General features: G+C 44.3%; 1 protein-coding gene across 4 annotated transcripts in view; it reads right to left on the bottom strand.

Moving 5' to 3' along the window:
• Nucleotides 1–17,685, bottom strand: part of NUP93 (nucleoporin 93kDa) — an 85,960-nt gene that overhangs the window by 10,273 nt on the left and 58,002 nt on the right. For 3 of the 4 annotated variants that reach the window (XM_014957391.1, XM_014957393.1, XM_014957394.1), the window contains 11 exons: nt 11,158–11,232; nt 9,484–9,582; nt 8,024–8,163; nt 6,143–6,275; nt 5,025–5,182; nt 3,107–3,272; nt 2,258–2,351; nt 1,067–1,258; nt 699–825; nt 506–578; nt 131–175 (listed from right to left, as the gene is read on the bottom strand). In XM_014957391.1, the coding sequence (XP_014812877.1) occupies nt 131–175; nt 506–578; nt 699–825; nt 1,067–1,258; nt 2,258–2,351; nt 3,107–3,272; nt 5,025–5,182; nt 6,143–6,275; nt 8,024–8,163; nt 9,484–9,582; nt 11,158–11,232 (1,302 nt within the window). The remainder of the gene's footprint in view (nt 1–130; nt 176–505; nt 579–698; nt 826–1,066; nt 1,259–2,257; nt 2,352–3,106; nt 3,273–5,024; nt 5,183–6,142; nt 6,276–8,023; nt 8,164–9,483; nt 9,583–11,157; nt 11,233–17,685) is intronic. The other variant, XM_014957392.1, reaches the window with a different exon arrangement.

Genomic DNA, 17,685 nt, shown 5'->3' with positions numbered 1-17,685 from the left:
ACAAAACCACCTAAAAGAAAATCCTGCCAGAAACAACTTTTTTTTTGACAGTAGAAATGATTGCGGCATGAGCCCTCATCTTAAAATTAAGACTTTAAATATAAAATATATACAGAAATTGTCAACTCACCTTCCTACTACCATCGTTTTCCAGCTTTCCAAGAATCATATCAAACTATATCCACACAGGTGCAAAGTAAGAAAAAAGGAAACAAAAATAGAGAGATGAATTGCACACGTTTCACAACATGTTTACTGAATACAAAGACGCAGTCATGGATGAATGAAAAAGTGATCGATGTCAAAATTATCTGTATATAAAAAACAGGCACAAAGACAGGATGAATTATGTTAAGCATATGGTTGTGGAGAGATCTCCCATCATCTAACTTTGCATCAGGCAGAAAGAGTAAACAGCTGTGTAAGACTGTCCTACCTAATAAAAATTTCAAGGAAGAAATCAATGTCAATTGAAGCGAGGAAGGCAAAACACGGGCAAACATACCTCTCTGCTTTCAATCGCTAGTTCACTGACGCAACGCAAGAACATATTCTCTCCTTGGCTGTCCTTCTCATTCCTATAGAGAAAGGGAAGGAGGAAGGTACTCCTGTTTCTGAGGACTTCCCAGACAAGAATAATTAAGCAGTAATAATTAGGAAAAAAAAATAAATATCTAGAGAGATACATTAGCTCCTACCTGAGAAAGTAAAAATACTGCAGAGCTTCCCTTGGATCTGTTGATTCAAACTTACGGGTGTAAAGCATCAAAAGCCGCACAAAATTTAGACGCCTGATGCCAGGAGGGTCACCAGCTTCGTGGCTCACTGCAATGTTGGAAAAAATGCTATCAGAGAACCCACCACCAGGAAACAGTGCTCCAGTCTTCACCTCAGATTAGTCAGAGCCATGATACAGAGCTCTAATGCAACCAGAACAATGAACTTTTAGGAGATTGCTCTGATGAATGCTGTTTGTTTGACCAATTATATAGACCTTCAGCGTCTACGGGGGACTCTAAAGGCTCAGAAAATACGTGGTTGTTATAAATAAAGGCGCAGGACTCACACAGCTGCGCGCTCTGCCCAGAAGACTTCAGGAGCAGTTTTAACTCAAAGAGGACCAAGGCGACATGAACGGCGTGACAACGCAAGCGCTCTGTCCGGAAGAGAAAAGCGATGGCAGCTTCAAACTGCGCCGTCAAGAACAACACCTGGAAGTAGAGGGAAGGCTGCTGGTTCACTGCAAAGTGGGATTCACCTGGAAAAAACAAACCCACAAAGTGTAAGTGAGAACGATTCTGCGCTTCCTGACAGAGCGCATCACTATTGCTCACTCAGTGCCAACAGAAACACACACACCAGACAAAACTGAACGCCTAATTACACATCAGTGGCTTCTCTCTAACTGCTCCACTGCAATGTATCACAAAAGATAAATAAGCATAAAGATATATTCAGGAAGTGAAAGAGAATACAGAGCGCATCACTATTGCTCACTCAGTGCCAACAGAAACACACACACCAGACAAAACCGAACGCCTAATTACACACCAGTGGCTTCTCTCTAACTGCTCCACTGCAATGTGTCACAAAAGATAAATAAGCATAATTCAGGATATATTCAGGAAGTGAAAGAGAAGAAATAGTTTCTCAAAAGAGTTCCTTTGTTTTTTTCAGACAATGAACCATCAGCTCTCAGACCGCAACAGATTCTCTAAAGATCTCAACATTTTCTCTTCATGTATACTTAAGCCAAGCAGTATAAATAACATTAAACCCCTGGATTTTACTACTCAGTGACACCAACGGTAGCTTATTCTATTTCTTTTCCACACATTTTTGTCTGGGTGTCAGTGATGCTACAAACTAGAAGGATGTGGAGAATCAAATTCTCTATGTTTTGGATAGTCCAAGTGACCCAACTATGATTGACTGGAAGATGACTATGGGAAAAGGTATTCTCTTGGGCTGCGGATGTTCCTTAAACCTTCTCAAGTGGAAGGAACTGTGACTTGGTCCCTGGAAAATTACTCAAAATAGTAATTTAAAGGAAACAATGAACGACGGATGCAGACAGAGAAGAGCCTGGGAAATACATGCCTACTTTAGGGGACACAGGCTGTCCACAAACACCCTACAGATGCCTGTCACCAGTGGAGAGGTTTTATGTGGAGTTGGGTTTGTGTGATAACAACTGGGAAGAGCCCTAAGCAGACAAGCAGAGCCCCAGGTGAGGCATCTCTCTCTGGCTCCTTACCATAGTCTTCCAGCAGCTGCTTCTGGAACTGCGATAACGTCAGTCGGTCCTGCGGAGAGCTCGCGCCGTCGTCATCAAAACACACTTGGTTCAGCTAAAAAACGCATCCCAAAAAAAAAGAAACAGAGATATTCCAACTTCACCTTGCACGAGGGATGCACGCAGAAGATATTTTGTTCCATCTGAAGCCCCTCCTAAGATTTGACCAACTGACTAGAAACTACTTCTAGTCACAGTGTCGGGTCCACCCATTGCTGGGAAGGAAAGATCTCTAAGGCAGCACCAGCAGAAATCCCTGCAGTTATAACCCAGGGTCCTTCTGTATCTCTCCACACCATCGAACTCCCATGCTGGGACTCTGAATACTTGCTAAGCAATAATTAAAAGCAATATTTTTTTTTTACCTAGTCTTAGCAAACACATCATTCTACTCCCTCTTTCTGATAAAGAGCAGAAATGGGGAATGACCAGTATCTATCCTGCCCCCACCAAAATTGCAAGGACTTTGGTCTATAAAGATATTCACAGTGTCATCTCCTGCCACTTGACACCAACATTTCAGCCCTGATCCATCCAGAAAGGGAAATTCAAAGATCCTCACTGTCCCAAGCTAAGGCTACTTGTAAAAACAGCTGACAAAGACGAGTGTCAAATGAAGAACATGACACTGCCAAAGACAAGTGTCCCCAGCCCTTCACTGTCTCTGCGTGACACTGGTGCAGGACTCCAGCCTAGAATTGGGGAGGGTGGAGCAGTGCAGAAACGCGATACCATTTAGACCTGTCCTTAAAAAAATAAACCAACAAGAAAAGCCAACCAACAGCACCACGACCCCAACCTCACACTCACTTTTAGCCAAAGATAATCTTCTGTTTTATCAGCGACTTCGCTCTGGTTATCTGTAATGTCACAGCGGCCAATGATGCAGTAAACAGCCCTTTTGTAGGGGTCGGTGTTGTTTCTCAGAGCTCGTCTGTAATGGAGGCGCAGTTTGTTTTCTGTGGCAGGAGACAGTCTAAGGGAAAAAGAAAAGATTAAAGATTAAAGGAGGAGACATGGAACCCACCTTTCCCTGTATGAGGAAACGTGGATACAAATCAGATTCACAGCAAAGGCACAATGACAGCAAGCACTGGCCGGTATCTCTTGCACTTTCTACTTAAATCTGTAGGTAAAAATTTTGCACACATGGATTTAAACATATGATTAAAGTTAGGGAGGATCATCTTCAAATACCCGCTGCAGGGAAATAAAAATTAAAATCAGATGACAGTCTCTTTAGAGGTGCATTAATATCGTGGTAGACGAGCTATTTTTGTCCGACTGCTATTTCATCATTTCAGAAAAAGAGAGCTCACAAAGTCTTTGAAACTCTTTGGGCTGGTAACTAACAACTGAGCACGTCCTCGTACCATGAAGTCGTTTAGGAGAGACACTTTCATCTTTATCATTAAATACTGTCATAATGTTCTTTGTCATTCTATTTCTTGTACCCTCTTGTTGAGAGTTTTACAGAATGGAACCAGTGAAGTATGCTTCTGGACTAAGACAGTGTTTGTCAAATCTGTAGGCAGAGCATCTTTGCCTAGCTGTAACAAACCCAAAATAAATCAATTACACTGTATCTCATTAAAGTGTTTGCAATGAAAACAATGACAGGACCTTCACTGAGGTTTCTAGAACAATCTTATTATAATGAGCACTCCCAGCTATTCTCTACAAACCAGGTTAATTTCCAGAAGAATAACATGCCGTACAGTACTTGGTAAATGACACTTTGATTATTTTTTTTTATTCCTCTCAATCTGTATCTGTTGTGGGTTTTATCCTGGTTTGTTTTTGGTTGGTTGGTTGATTTTTTTTTCTTTCCCCTTTTTTTTTTTTTTTTTTAAAGACATGCAAACCGGTATGTTCTTCTATTTTCACACCTGAAGAGCCCCAATGCATTCAATGTGCTGCAGGATGAGAATTTCCAAATATGAATGAAACTGGGTATTACAAGTTCGCATCCTGGCGCTTACCCGGGCCCTCCAGTTTCCCCCAGTTCCAGCCAGTACCTTAGCCCAGTGCCATCCCCCTGCAGGGAGCGCAGCTATACCGCAATAGCTGACCGTGAGCTCATTTGAAATTCAGTGCAAGTGGAAAGATGAAGCAAGATAACCTAAACCACCAGGGCAGAGCTCAGAGCACACCTCAACATGCACAAACTCAACTGCTTGCAACCACATCAGCACCAGTTTGGCCAGTGGCTTCTGTCAGTGATGGGCAGCAAAAACTGGGAGAGGAAAATAAGCGCAAGAGAGACAAAAGAGTGAATAAAAGCCTCTAACAAACACTACCTGCTTTTACTGTGTGGCATTCTTATGAAAACAGGTGTAGTAAAAAGCGTTCCCCAAAGGAAATTCAACTAAAATAAGCGACAGGGGAAATAAAAAGACACAGGATTCGTGAGAGCAGACTAAATCTGATCTATTGTATGCAGTATCCTACCCTTCCACAGGGCAGGTCCCGTGGTAAAAAAGCAAAGCTACATCACTGTCTTGTTTTTGAAATGTAAATTTTTTTTTGTATTTTCAAACAACTCTTTCTCTATGGAGATTCCTAGACTTCAAAGCCACAAATTAAAATATACAAACTTCTTACATGTAATTTAGGTAGGTAATACAGACACCAGGCAGCCATCTCCACCAGAAGAGACCTGAGCTGCTTGTATTTCTACCAAGCCGCAGCAATTCCCACCCCTCAGCCTTCCCTAGGTCCCAGTTACCTTCTGTCTTTACTGTGCATGTACTCCTGGAACCAGGTTTTAAACTCTCCCAGCTGGTGCTGTGCCCGTTTCACCACGTGCATGGCTGCAGCCAGGTCTCCACAGCGCATGCAGTAGTAAATCAGCGCCCAGACGGGATGGCCTTCCACCTCACCATCCTAAAAATACAGGAAGAAATGATTCCATATTTTTTTTTTTAAAGCAGCATGTTTGAATTAATTTTCTTTATCATTCGCCTCATTCATTATTTCTGCCCTTACAGCCACACATTGATTTTGGTAAAAAGTTCTGCCTGTGTTGCAGAAACCAGAGCTGATGAGGTTTAAGCCTTGTGAGATCCTCACAGCGAAGGGTGGGACACTCTTCTGCTTGCCCGGATTTCAGTTCTCAGCGAGGTCCTGCCAACCCCAGAACTAGCATTCAGATATCCTCCCTACCCAGGAGCTGGATTTAGATTACACCACTTGAGTTACTAAAAACATTTGTACTGAAACAGAAAGGTACCAAATTAATCATCGATCTCAGCGGGTAAGAAAATGACAGCTAGACTCAGCTACATGGCTCCAAAATTATTTTATTTCATTTAACTCTAATCTTTCAGCTCAGCCTGCCTGCTCATCTGGTAACTTTGTAGGTGTGCAAGTGAGTAGGACTCACTTTATTCAGATTTATTCAGATTCATTCAGATTCCTAAATAGAAGGCTCGGGCTACAATTCAGATGAATTTGTTGCATATTTAGTCATCAACAACTGGTGTCACCACCTTACGGTAAGTGCAAAAGAAAGAGAAAAAGCAAAACAGGGATATTACGTTATAACATATTTTAATACTTGTTTGTTGATCTCGAAAAAGACCACCAGAAGAGACTATAATTGCTAGAATTTAGAACTCAAACTACTAAGCACCACCCTGCTCTGGGACTAGCTCTGAACTCAAAGGGATTTTGTCTACGATCTTCCATTTTTCCTAACAAAAAATTCTAGAGAAGGGCTAAACTGCCCTAAAAGCAGTTTAAACAACAGAAAACCCACTGGAGGCTGCAGTAGTTTCCTGGCTGTGCTGAAGCAAACAGATCTGTGTTATTATTTCAGCTCAGCTGCTGAAGTGCTGACCGTACCTGGAGGCCAGGGACAGGCGCGGGGAGCTTGATGTTCAGGAAGCTGCGGACGAGTTGGTAGGTCCCTGGGACTCCCCCCAGCTGAGCCTGGTGCAAGTTTCCAAAGACTGTCACAAAGGTGTAATTCTTGTAACTGAAAAACAAGACAAGGAGAACAAACAGGTGAACGGAGTGAAATCCACTTGTTGCACAACCCGTGCCTCTCAGACCCAACCCAATTAGCCGTTTAAAGCAAATGAGTTTGATGTTCAAACATCATCACTGCAACAAAACCAGGCAGAGGCTTTGTGGTGATTTAGGGAGGTCCTTGTATTCAGCAGTCTCAGGAGAACCCACGTCTGGAGTCGTGGTGCCCTGCTCTGGGTTCATAGGAGGTTCCTCTCATTAGGTTCTCTTCACACTAAATTAAACTCAATTCCTTAACTGGCAAAGAGCCTTTCCATCCTAATGCTTTAGCTCTCCCTAGGTCTGTCTCTCCTCCCTGCCCTGTGGACAGATACAAACAGGAGGGCCATGGACTTACCAGAGAAAAATGGGAATTTAGAGGAAAAACAACTAGTACGGGCAGCTTTGACAACACCTTCTAAAATAACCCATAAAAGCTTTTGATCAAGGCAGGTCAATTCAACAAATACTCAGGTCTGGAAGCAGAAGTCTCAGAATTCTGTACATGGAAGGAATACCTATAGAAGGTGCAGCTGTAAGCTACATGAAGGCCTTTTTTATCTCTGCAGCATAGGACAGACTCGTGCAGCAGCAGGCTGTAAAACCAAATGGTTCTGCTAAACACAGTCAAGTGTCCGTGTGTCTTGATAACTACCATTACAGCTGAGTTAAGCATGTGCTCCTCGGGGCTTAAGATCATGGTTGCTCCAAAGAACAGTTGTGAGCAGCACTACATCTCCCCCTTCTACACCTTCCTGGGAAAGAAAAGCCACAAAGCAAGGCACAGGTGGTGGGTTTTCTTTCAAAAATGAAGTCTGCAGGGCCCAATTTCCACAATTGGGAGGGTTGTGGGGGGGAACTGTATGTAACTCATTCCTCATTTCAGTCAGCAGCTAACGGCGCTGTGAAAATTCAGCGAGTTGGATATTTGGCAAAGCAGGCTGAGAGTCAGTGGCTCATGGCACGCTGCTGAGACACAAGGGCTGGGAAGAGAAGATCCTTCGGCTGTGCCAGTTCACCCCTGCACAGGCAGGCACCTCGCCACCCCCCCTGGGTGGCAACCAACCCTCGGGGGCCAAGAGCCCGTGCCAGGAGGCAAAACAATCTCTTTGCAGCGTGCTGTAGGGGAGCGCAGCGCTCTCGGTGCTTAGATGGCAGAGCTGTGTCTGTGACAAGTGCTTCATCCTCTTAAAATTCTTCTTCAGCCTCTTCAGCCTCTACAAAACCCCTTCAGTGTAGGAACAGCACGACCAGAACCTGACTGGTTGTGCCAGATTTGTCTCCAGTGCTGTCTGGTTTCTCCCAGCAGTGATCAGCAATCACAAAGGGAGTAGAGAAAAGTATAGAAAGTTGTTTTTTTTTTTGCCGAGGAGAAATAGATCTCCTTCCACTACTAGAAAAATCTTCACATAAACATTCTACATCTCTTGTAGTGATAAGGGCAACACAGAAGAAAGAATAAAAAGGTGTTTGCATCTTCTAAACAACTTCCCCACAGATTCAAGGCCTTTTTAACCAGAACTGTTTTTAACTAAACCAGTTTTATACTCAAGTGGCCGCTTTAAGTCCTGCAGAACAGAAAAGACAGGCAGCAGACCCTTCTGTCAGCAGTGAGAGGCAGGTGACTTGTTAAGATGTTTGCCTGCACTACAAAGTCATTCTGGCTTGTTATTAGGGAAGTCTATTAAACGGTGCTTCCCAGAGCATTCATCTTACCTTTGTTCCAGGAAGCGCAGAGCCTTCCTCACAAACTCCATCCGCACCTCCATGTTGGTCCTGACCTTCAGGGCATCACTGGCAGGAACCAGGGTGACATCCGTCATTTGTTTCACCATGGTCCAGAACTCAGAGATGTTCTGTAAACAAGCCATGAGTACAGAGATGAACAAGCAACAACTGGTTTCAGCTACATGGTGTCTCGATGCTTAAGAAAAGCATAAAAACCCAAGAGCAACAACTGTTTAGATCTGTACTGGAGATAGGAGATGCAGTCATGAAGGTGAGACACTTCTGTCCTGCAGAATTCAAATTTCCCAGGCTTCTCTGCATAATTCTTATGCAAGACGATGGCTATAAATATTGTACCTGACACTGTCACCCAATGGACAATGATTTCCAAAACTAGGCTGGGTTTCCAGCTCCTACATCCTACTCAACACATACCACATCATCACCAGCTTTCCACATCAGCGATTGCTCTGGCTGCCAGGGGAAATCTGGGCAATCAGCTGGGACGAGAAATACCTAAAGGACACTGATCACTTGGACAAAGACTCAAGTCTGGAAAAAAATGTTGACAACCATCCAGGGTCTGCTCATTCGTAAGGACGAGATCGTATCAGTATCTCCAGGATGAGAGTATCCCTGCTGAAACAGCAAAGTACCGAGAAGGAACAGCACTTCTCCGTGCTCCAGCAAGGGCAGGCACTTGATCTCTGTGCTTCAAAGCAGCAAGAGCATTCAAACTCCTCACACTGTCCCCAGCAAAGTGAACAGAGTTGCTCAAAACAAAGACACGCCCCTGTATCTCAGATCTGACTGAAGCATTTGCCCTTCAGCTTCCCAACAGCTTTTTGCTTCTCCCTTTTGTTTTTTCATGACTTGACTCTCCTGCAGTATCCTCCTCCAAACGGTTCTCAAGGGTGGCCAGGTTTGTACGTTGGGTTTTTTGAGGAGGATCAAGGCAAAGCAATTAAAGGAGCAGAAAAAAATAAAAGTAGCATATCTTTGATTTAAAGTCAATCCTAAGGGCTTTAGGCTTTGCTATGGGGGCCTCCTTCAGCGCTAGCAGAGGCTGGTTGAAGACCCTTCACTTACAGCTAAGTACATTCAAAGCATATTAAAAGATCACCTTTTGAAAACCAAACACAACAGAACCCATTTAAAAGGAAAAGCAAGTTGGTTTTTTCCCTCCAACAGCTCATCACTCGTGATGGGACACCGCAGTGAAACCAGGTTCTTTCCTTCCTCACTGTGTTAAGAAATTTTCCCCGTGACCAAGTTCATCACAGGTGGGTCCTGCCATACCAGAGAAGATTCCAGTATTTGCTCTGTGTTTTCTGTGGAGCCATGCATTTTATTTTTTTTTGGCAATATCAGTATTTTTCCGCTAGTGTCAGCAGGCTGTTAAATCACAGCTGAAAACAGGTTAAACACATTTCCTTATGTTAACTCACTGGCAGCACCTTATCATCCAGCTCTGTAACGTTGGCGAAAAGGTCCACCAGGTTAGGCTGCAGATGTCCATTCACTATCTTCTCGTTATAAATATAAATCTGAAATGAATCAAAAAATAAGCAAGTTTAACAATATGTATTATTCCCCTTCCCTCCCTGCCCGGCCACAGCAGCAAAATCTGAACCTGGCTTCAAGAACAGAGCGTCCTCAAGTCCCTTCTGCTTCCCTCCTGCATTACCTGCTTCTAACCCAACGCGAGAGGAACCAGCAGCCCGGCTGCCTCCTACGTGCTGACATCAAACAAACACAATTTTGCTGGTTTGTGGCAGTATTCAGGGAAATCTGACCCGGGGAAATGAGAACAGAAACCTGGCCCTTCGAAACCTGCCCTTAAACATAAACACACACACCCCCACCCCATTTTGATTTAAATCTTGGTCTTATTTTAGCTTCTTCTCCTATTGGTCATTCTACTCTCAGCCCAAAGCCCTTCCAGCTACAGCTGAAAACAATCACTCTCGATGCTAGAAAGGCAGTGCCGTTGCATTTTTTTTTGTGGGGTTTTTTGGAGGGTTTTTTTGGTTTGTTTTTTTTTTTTTTTTTTTTTTTTTTTTTTTTTTGTGGTTGGACTCGATGATCTTGAGAGGTCCCTTCCAACCACTAAGATTCTGTGATTCTGTGATTTTAAGTGCCTTTTGCACGCCGTTTCAACACGCCCAGGGTGCAAACACGACGCGAAGTCCAGGATTGCAACCAGAACCTTGCATCAGTGAAAGCACGCTCGCGATGCGGGTGTATTACAGTAGACATGAAACAAATTAACGTGCTATTAACAACCACTAAATCAAATGTAGACTTTATCAGCACAACCCCACGCCCGACTCTGCGATTCATTTCCCCCAGTTACCACAACGGAAGGCAGAGACAGAAAAGCAGCTGCACAACCCGCTCTCTGCCTCGGCAAAGCTCCCAATCACAGTTAATTGTGTGCAAATTAGACAACGCTTTGTCTACGTCGATTCACATACTCCATTTTGGGAAAAAATCAAGTCCTTCTCTTTCAGTTTGTTTCCAACAGCTCTGGTAAACAGATCATCTCAAATAACAAAAGTAACAAATTGGTTCTGTAAAGGTTTTATCGGTTTCCCCTGAAAAATTTCAGAGGGAGCCTAATGCTACCAGGCATATTAATTCAGAGCTGAGGCACTAAAGCTGCTCAGAAGCGATGCCATTAAAATGGGATATAATTTGACAAACACCAGGATTAAGACTCCAGCATGGTTTTTTTTTTCCTACAGGCACACATCAGAAAAGCGACTTTCCACATGTGAGAATAAAGGGATTATAAAGTCTTCGTTTCCATACATTGACACAAATTCTAAAAAAACTTTTTTTTTTTAAAGGTTAAAAGAGTTTCAGTTTACCATATGAGCATAAATGATTTCTGCAGTCACATATGGTGTTCAGAATCTCCTTTTGACAACACAGGGGAGTACTCTTCTAAAAAGTCAGGCTAAATTTCTGTGTTTTCCACTTGCATTTAACTCCAGGCAGACATTTTCATGTTTTACCTGCTGTATCTTCTAACACGCTGCACTCACAGATCTTTATTTTTCCCCCCTCTCTCTCTCTGCAGAAAATAACGTTTAACTCTGATTTTAATTGCCACTCACCTGACGAGCATATGCCATCTCCACGCTGTCCAAGGAGCTGCGACCCGGGGGGCTCAACTCACCGGCGTAGCTGGGCTGTTTCACCAGAAATGCATAAGAAAATATAAAATTACTGTGATGCATTTTATCAATATAACAACTTCGAAAGCACAACAGCAAAGCCGTGCTCCTGACAGAACCAAGAACAGGGTTTTGAACCATCTGAAGAGTAAAATGCAGTCTCGCTGCAACACACCATTATCCTCCCAATATAGCTTAAACTTCCCGAAGTGACAGAAATCCTCCCGATTCAGTGTGCAAACCCACCATTAGCTCTCCAGAATTAGGACATCAGTGTCTCGCGATAGCATCTTATAATTTGAACTCTTTCCTTCTGTTTCTTGAAAGGTTGCTTATTGTCACGCTAGTGTCTTGCTGCGAAGCATCTAGTCTGAGCCTCCTCCATCACAGCAAGGACACGGAATTCAACAGACCAGCTCAAATGGACCCAGTCTAGCAAATCTGACACCCCAGCTGTCCCAGTACCCCGACACGGACACAAAATGGGACTGCAACATTCAATTACGAGCTGAAAAGTGCCCCACTGCTGGTCAGCTGCAGGAGGAAGAAAGAAAGATGCTGGTAATATCCTGACCTGAAAAAAATATCATCTTTCCATCCATAGAGACTATGCCAGGATTGAGATATTTTCAGTGTAGAGCAGGGAGGGACAACAGATGGAGATGTGGCATGGAAGATTCGTACTCCTTTATAAAACTCGAAATATAACATGCCATACTAGTCTAATGCTGCATAAAGCTATTCTTCTGAGGGTCCACTACAAACCACAGGTGTGGTTTTAGTACAGCCACCACCCAACACGGATGTTCACCACTCTGGAGGAAGGAATACTCCCAATTAAGAATGTAATAATCGCCAATGTTTCCTGCTTGCTAAAAATGTAATTCTTCATTTCAGCATTAGCATTGCAAGCCTTGGGCTTGAAAAATAGAGCACAATCATTTTAAAGACAGACGCCTTTGAGGTACACAGTGCTTTAATATCAGCTGCTTCACAAGCAGCGCTACAGCCACGACGGTCTGAAGATAAAAGGGAGACAAGCTCAGTATAGAAGCATAATATTTATTACGAAGCCAACTGACATAGTTGGGGCAAGTGAAGGGGAACAGTCAAGCTTTCAGAAAAACAAGGATGTTTTCAGGTCTGGAACTGAAGCAATGGCCTTTGAATTTCAGACTTTGGACCCAAAAGCTCATTTGACTCTCCCAGGTATAGGCTGGTTCAGTAACATATGTCACCTCTCGGCACAAAACTCGTCCAGGTGTCCAGCTTAGGGAGTCATGAGGATCCAGGATGGTTCTTTACTTCCACCAGGAGAGAGGATGCAAAGCACATAATAAATACTAAACGTGGTCGAGCACACACTGAGAAGTTGCCTTGGTTTGTTACCAGATAACTCAAGTCCGTCTATATTCCTCTAAACTGGAGCTCTCAGTCTTTCTCTTTTTCTGAGAAAGAGCAGGCACGTCTGCAGAGTTTGAAAATCAAGCTTTTTACCAGCAGAGCGGGTTACAGCCAGCTCCAGCTGCACACCCTCATTAGCTGTGAGCAAGAAGCAGCTTTATGTTTCCTTACATTAGTAACCCAGAAGGCCAGTACCTCACTGCGGAGATGGGATCACGTTCAAGGGCTGCCTAAGGACATGTTCTGCTCTTTCCTGGAAGAGTTTAGGTAAATAGGACCGACTTGCTGCCTGTACAAACAGACCACAAAGCCCAAACGCAATGGAAAAATCATTGTTTTCACTTTCAGTTTAATCAGCTTTAGCCTTCAGCTTTGCTGACCAACGTTCCTCCTCACGTGGATTTCAGGAAAAGACCTGAGAAATGGGCAGCTTTTCTCCAGACAGTGTCATTATTCAGTTGCCCGTTTCAAACGAAGATGAAATGCTGACAGGGTCTTCAAAAGAATCTCACTTTTTTTGTGGGGGAACCGTAGCCCAACTTTGAAATGGAATAATACAGAGGAACTTCCAGACACGTTACTGATCAGTCTATGCACTCAACAGTGTCATTCCTGAATTCTTATAGTTTTAATTTGAATTCACTTTATCTTCTCTGGTGTAGGACTCCTGAGCACACGTTCTTGCAAAGTCAATGGCCATCCACTGTCCTCATCCAGGAGTTTTGATTAGGAAAACGTTGGCAATTGTGAATTTAAAGACCAATGGCCAAGGAGCTGTTCTGAGTTAGCTGGGAATTTACACGAGAAGCTAAGGGCATTGATCTCTGTTGTGACTTTGTAAGAACTTTGTGTTATTTGTGATTCTGCGAAGCATACAACAGTCGACTACAGAAGAAAAAAATACTCAGTTGTTTTTGTCTCTGGTGCAGTGAAATCCAAATGAATGAAGGTATCAAAGCCGAAGCTAGACAAACCTTTAAGATTGCTGGCATTAGTTTGTCACTGCGGTAATTTCTCAGTAATAATGCTATTTAAATTATGTCCAACCTGATTATAAAATCAGGCAGATAACAGAATCACATGGGGTTGGAAGGGACCTCTGGAGATCATCCGGTCCACCCCCCTGCCAAAGCAGGGCCACCCAGAGCAGGTCCCACAGGAACGTGTCCAGGTGGGGTTGAATGTCTCCAGAGAAGGAGACTCCACCACCTCCCTGGGCAGCCTCTGCCAGGGCTCTGCCACCCTCACAGCAAAGAAGTTCCTCCTCAGGTTTAGGTGGAACTTCTTAGATTCAAGTTTGTGCCCATTTCCTCTTGTCCTGTCCCTGGGCACCACTGAAAAAAGACCGGCCCCATCCTCTTGACACCCTCCCTTTGAGTATTTATAAGCATTGATCAGATCCCCCCTCAGCCTTCTCTTCTCCAGACTCAAAAGACCCAAGTCCCTCAGCCTCTCCTCGGAAGGGAGATGCTCCAGGCCCCTCATCATCTCTGTAGCCTCTGCTGTCCCCTCTCCAGCAGTTCCCTGTCCTTCTGGAACTGGGGAGCCCAGAACTGGTCCCAGTGCTCCAGATGGGGCCTCCCCAGGGCAGAGCAGAGGGGCAGGATGACCTCCCTCCCCCTGCTGCTCACACTCTTCCTGATGCCCCCCAGGATGCCCTTGGCCTTCTTGGCCACAAGGGCCCATTGCTGGCTCATGGTCACCCTGTTGTCCACCAGGACTCCCAGGTCTTTCTCCTCAGAGCTGCTCTCCAGCAGGTCACCCCCACCCTGTCCTGGTGCAGGGGGTTATTTCTCCCCAGGTGCAGGCAGATGCAGGTGCAGGGGGTTATTTCTGCCCAGGTGCAGGCAGATGCCTTTAGACCTTGGGCAGTACAGAAATGCCTTACCAAAAACCCCAAAGAAACCCCTCTTTTTCTTTTAGCAGCTGAACTTCCACTAAAAAAACTGTTCACAGTCACTCCTAATGGATACTGATATTCAGAAGCATTAGCGTTTTTCTTTCAGCGCCAAATCATCTGACACAAATTCCTTTAAACCCACCTAAAAACCGACAAATTCTTTGTTCTAAAGAACAAAGAAGCTGTTAAAGCAGGTTTCCTGGGAAACAGACAGGATGGCAGAAATAGCGCTTTGCAGCCTTCCCCTACGCCGTGCCAGAGAAATCGCAGAGTTATTTAAAGTAACGCTAAATTATGGACGTTGTCATTAATTACTGATGAGGTTTCATCTTCTAAAGCAAGGGAAGAAGGGTACGTTGTGACTTAGTGTCACTTTTCAACCAGTGCCCAGACGCTAGAAACACAAGGACTGGGGCTCTGCTCTGTGGATCTGGTGCCTTTTTCTCTCCACTTTGCAGCCCCAAAGAGCATCCATCCACGTGTCGCCGCTCCAGCGCACAGGGTGTCACCCACGGGTTAAACCCCACTGGGAAGGACCTGAATTCAGAAGCACACGCCTGAAATGAAGAAATAGCTGCACTGGGGCTTGGGGCTTTTTGTTTTGTTTTTTTTTTTCTTCCCCTTTCCTTTCTCTAGTTTTAATTTTACCCTCACTGTAATGTTTTGAGGCTCGCTGACTAACAGTGTGACACAGCTGAGAACTGCCACATCGAAAACAAATTCTTTCAATGTCCACTCTCATCTTGGAAAGTCCTTTCCTTCAGCAAGGAAAAAAATTCAGGAGCTCGAGAATTTGCCTTGCTTTCCTTTCCTATGCTAGGAGCCATGGGAACAAGCTTATTTCCTGCTTTTTCCATCTCGTACTTGCGTTCTGGCTTCATCTTTGAATTATTAAATTTTTAAAAAGCGCTAGCTCAACTGAACTCTCTGGTGGCTGTGCTAAAAGGAAATCTCAAAAAGCAAGCTAAAGCAGTGAGTCAGCACGGGGAAGGCTGTTTCCACTCTTCACCCCGAGCTGCAGGAACAGAGAGCCGTGCAGGCAATTCCGCTGCAGCCGGTCCCCAGCGTTTGAGGAGACATCCCCCAGGAGCTCAGTGGGGGGAATGGGGAGCAGGAGGATGTCCTTTGGTGGGCAAGACAGAACTTCCCAAGTTTTCTAGGGAAAGATTTATGAAAGACGTGTTGAAAAGAGCAGCTAGGTGCATACAGAATCATCTGTCAGGTCAGGCTCTCAAGCTGAACTGGAGCAGCAAAAGGAAAACCAGCGAGGTGGGTGATGCACAAAGGACTGCAGGAGTGCAAGTGCACACACACACACACACACACACACACCTCTGCATCTCCAGCCTGGTACTGCCTTAACAGCTTCTGCTGCTTTTATCAACCGCATTTGCTTCTCCCTGTCCTGAATTTAGGTCTATCCAAAATATTCTTCGGAACTGCAATATTTATTCTGAATCTTACCCACCCGTGAAAGCTGCAGCTATATTGCACTGCCGCCCCATTTTTATTTTTTTTTTTTAATCTTGAAATTCATTTCGCCTAACGATGCTGCTTTTCAAAGGAGTCCTCCCTTCATTTGTACCCAGCCGAGCGTTCAGCTTCGCTTGCACACCCAAACCACGTGCATCCGAAGATGAATTATTCATCACCCTCATATGCATATGCACATTCCTCGGCAGAAGTCCGGGCAGACATTTTGTCAGCCCTCCAAATGGCTTGGCCAGAAGAGGTGGCAAATAAACGAGGCAGGAGACTGAGCTGGAGAAACACCATCCAAATATGCTGAGGTGCAGTGGAGAGCACCTTGCGGTCCTTGGGATTTAAGGGATATGATTTCAGGGGCAGGAGAGAAACCGAGAGTAACAGCGTCTCCCCATCACTGCAGGTTGTTTGACAGCAGGAGCGGAGATGGAAGAAAGAAAAACCTGGAATAAGAGGACAAAAGAAACGCCTTGGCCCCTAGAGGAAGCTCAGAATAAACACCTTGAGAGCATAATTGATACCTTGAAAACAAAACCTGGGCTTTCCTCCCTTTTCCCCAAAAAGCACCTCTTCATTAGCTGTGTTTTTCCCTTGCGGGAATGAAGCCAGGTTGGAGGACAGGGGGAGCAGAAAACCCTAATGGCAAATCCTGCGCTAGGTTCTTTGAATCATGAGCTTTGCTTGTTAATTGGTCTTATTTCCATGAATAATGTGTTGGTATTTCACTCTGCCCAAATTAGCTTGCCCAAAGCTTGAGAATTGGCTCGCAGGCAGACCGGCCCCCCTGCTGCATTTGGATCTCTGCCTTTTCAGTTGATTCTCCATCTCCAGAGGATATCAATTAAACCTCTACTATATTCTACAGGCTGCGTCTGTTTGTGTCACACACACACAAAAAACTTATTTGACTGGCACAAGGCTTTAGAAGAACAACCTGCTGTGGGGAGGTTAGATAACAGGCTTTTAACGCAGTAGATGCACTTCAAACCTCTCAGACCTTTGACTTCTTCAGGCTAAGACTAGAATATATCAAGGATTTTAAATGCTCTTGAAATGACATACTGATACTCCAAGTGCTTTGAAACACAGAGTGGAGTATTATTGAGCGATAGTGTATATCGAGTCTTTAAACTCATTCATGAAAAACATTAGAGGGGTTTTTTTTTCCCCTCCCTCCTACCAATTTGATGTTCTGCATCTCGAGTGCCGTGGACCAGGGGCAGTGTCCATTTGACACCAAAACACCAGGAAAAGGGTTTTACCTTTTCAGGGCAGGTTATTAAATTGCTTCTGCTCACAGTCAATATCCACACTCGGGAAGGAAAACCCCACTGCAGTAACTCACACACAAACCAAAGATGTTGGAAGCTCTCAGGATAGCTGCCAAGGCTTTGGACTCACATCCGAAAATAATGGGAGAGCTGTTCCTAGTTTTAAATTAATTCAGCCTGCATTATTTAGCATTTCTAATATTGGAAAGCTGGACAACCTTCCGAGAAGTCACAGCAAAGTATCAAGTAAAATACTTTCTGGGGAAGACAGCTTCTATAAAAAGATATACCCTAACTGGGATTAACCTATATTTAAAAGAACAGTAATCAGAAAGGGACATTTCATTAACAACTTTAATTATTTCCAAATCCCTATACAGGTCATACCCCATTAACACCAAGGGCTTT

This window comes from Calidris pugnax, unplaced genomic scaffold (assembly GCF_001431845.1).
Source record: "Calidris pugnax isolate Ruff unplaced genomic scaffold, ASM143184v1 scaffold292, whole genome shotgun sequence".
Lineage (NCBI taxonomy): Eukaryota > Metazoa > Chordata > Aves > Charadriiformes > Scolopacidae > Calidris > Calidris pugnax.
Note: the sequence above shows the minus strand (reverse complement) of the source record. Positions and strands in the feature narration are given on the sequence as shown.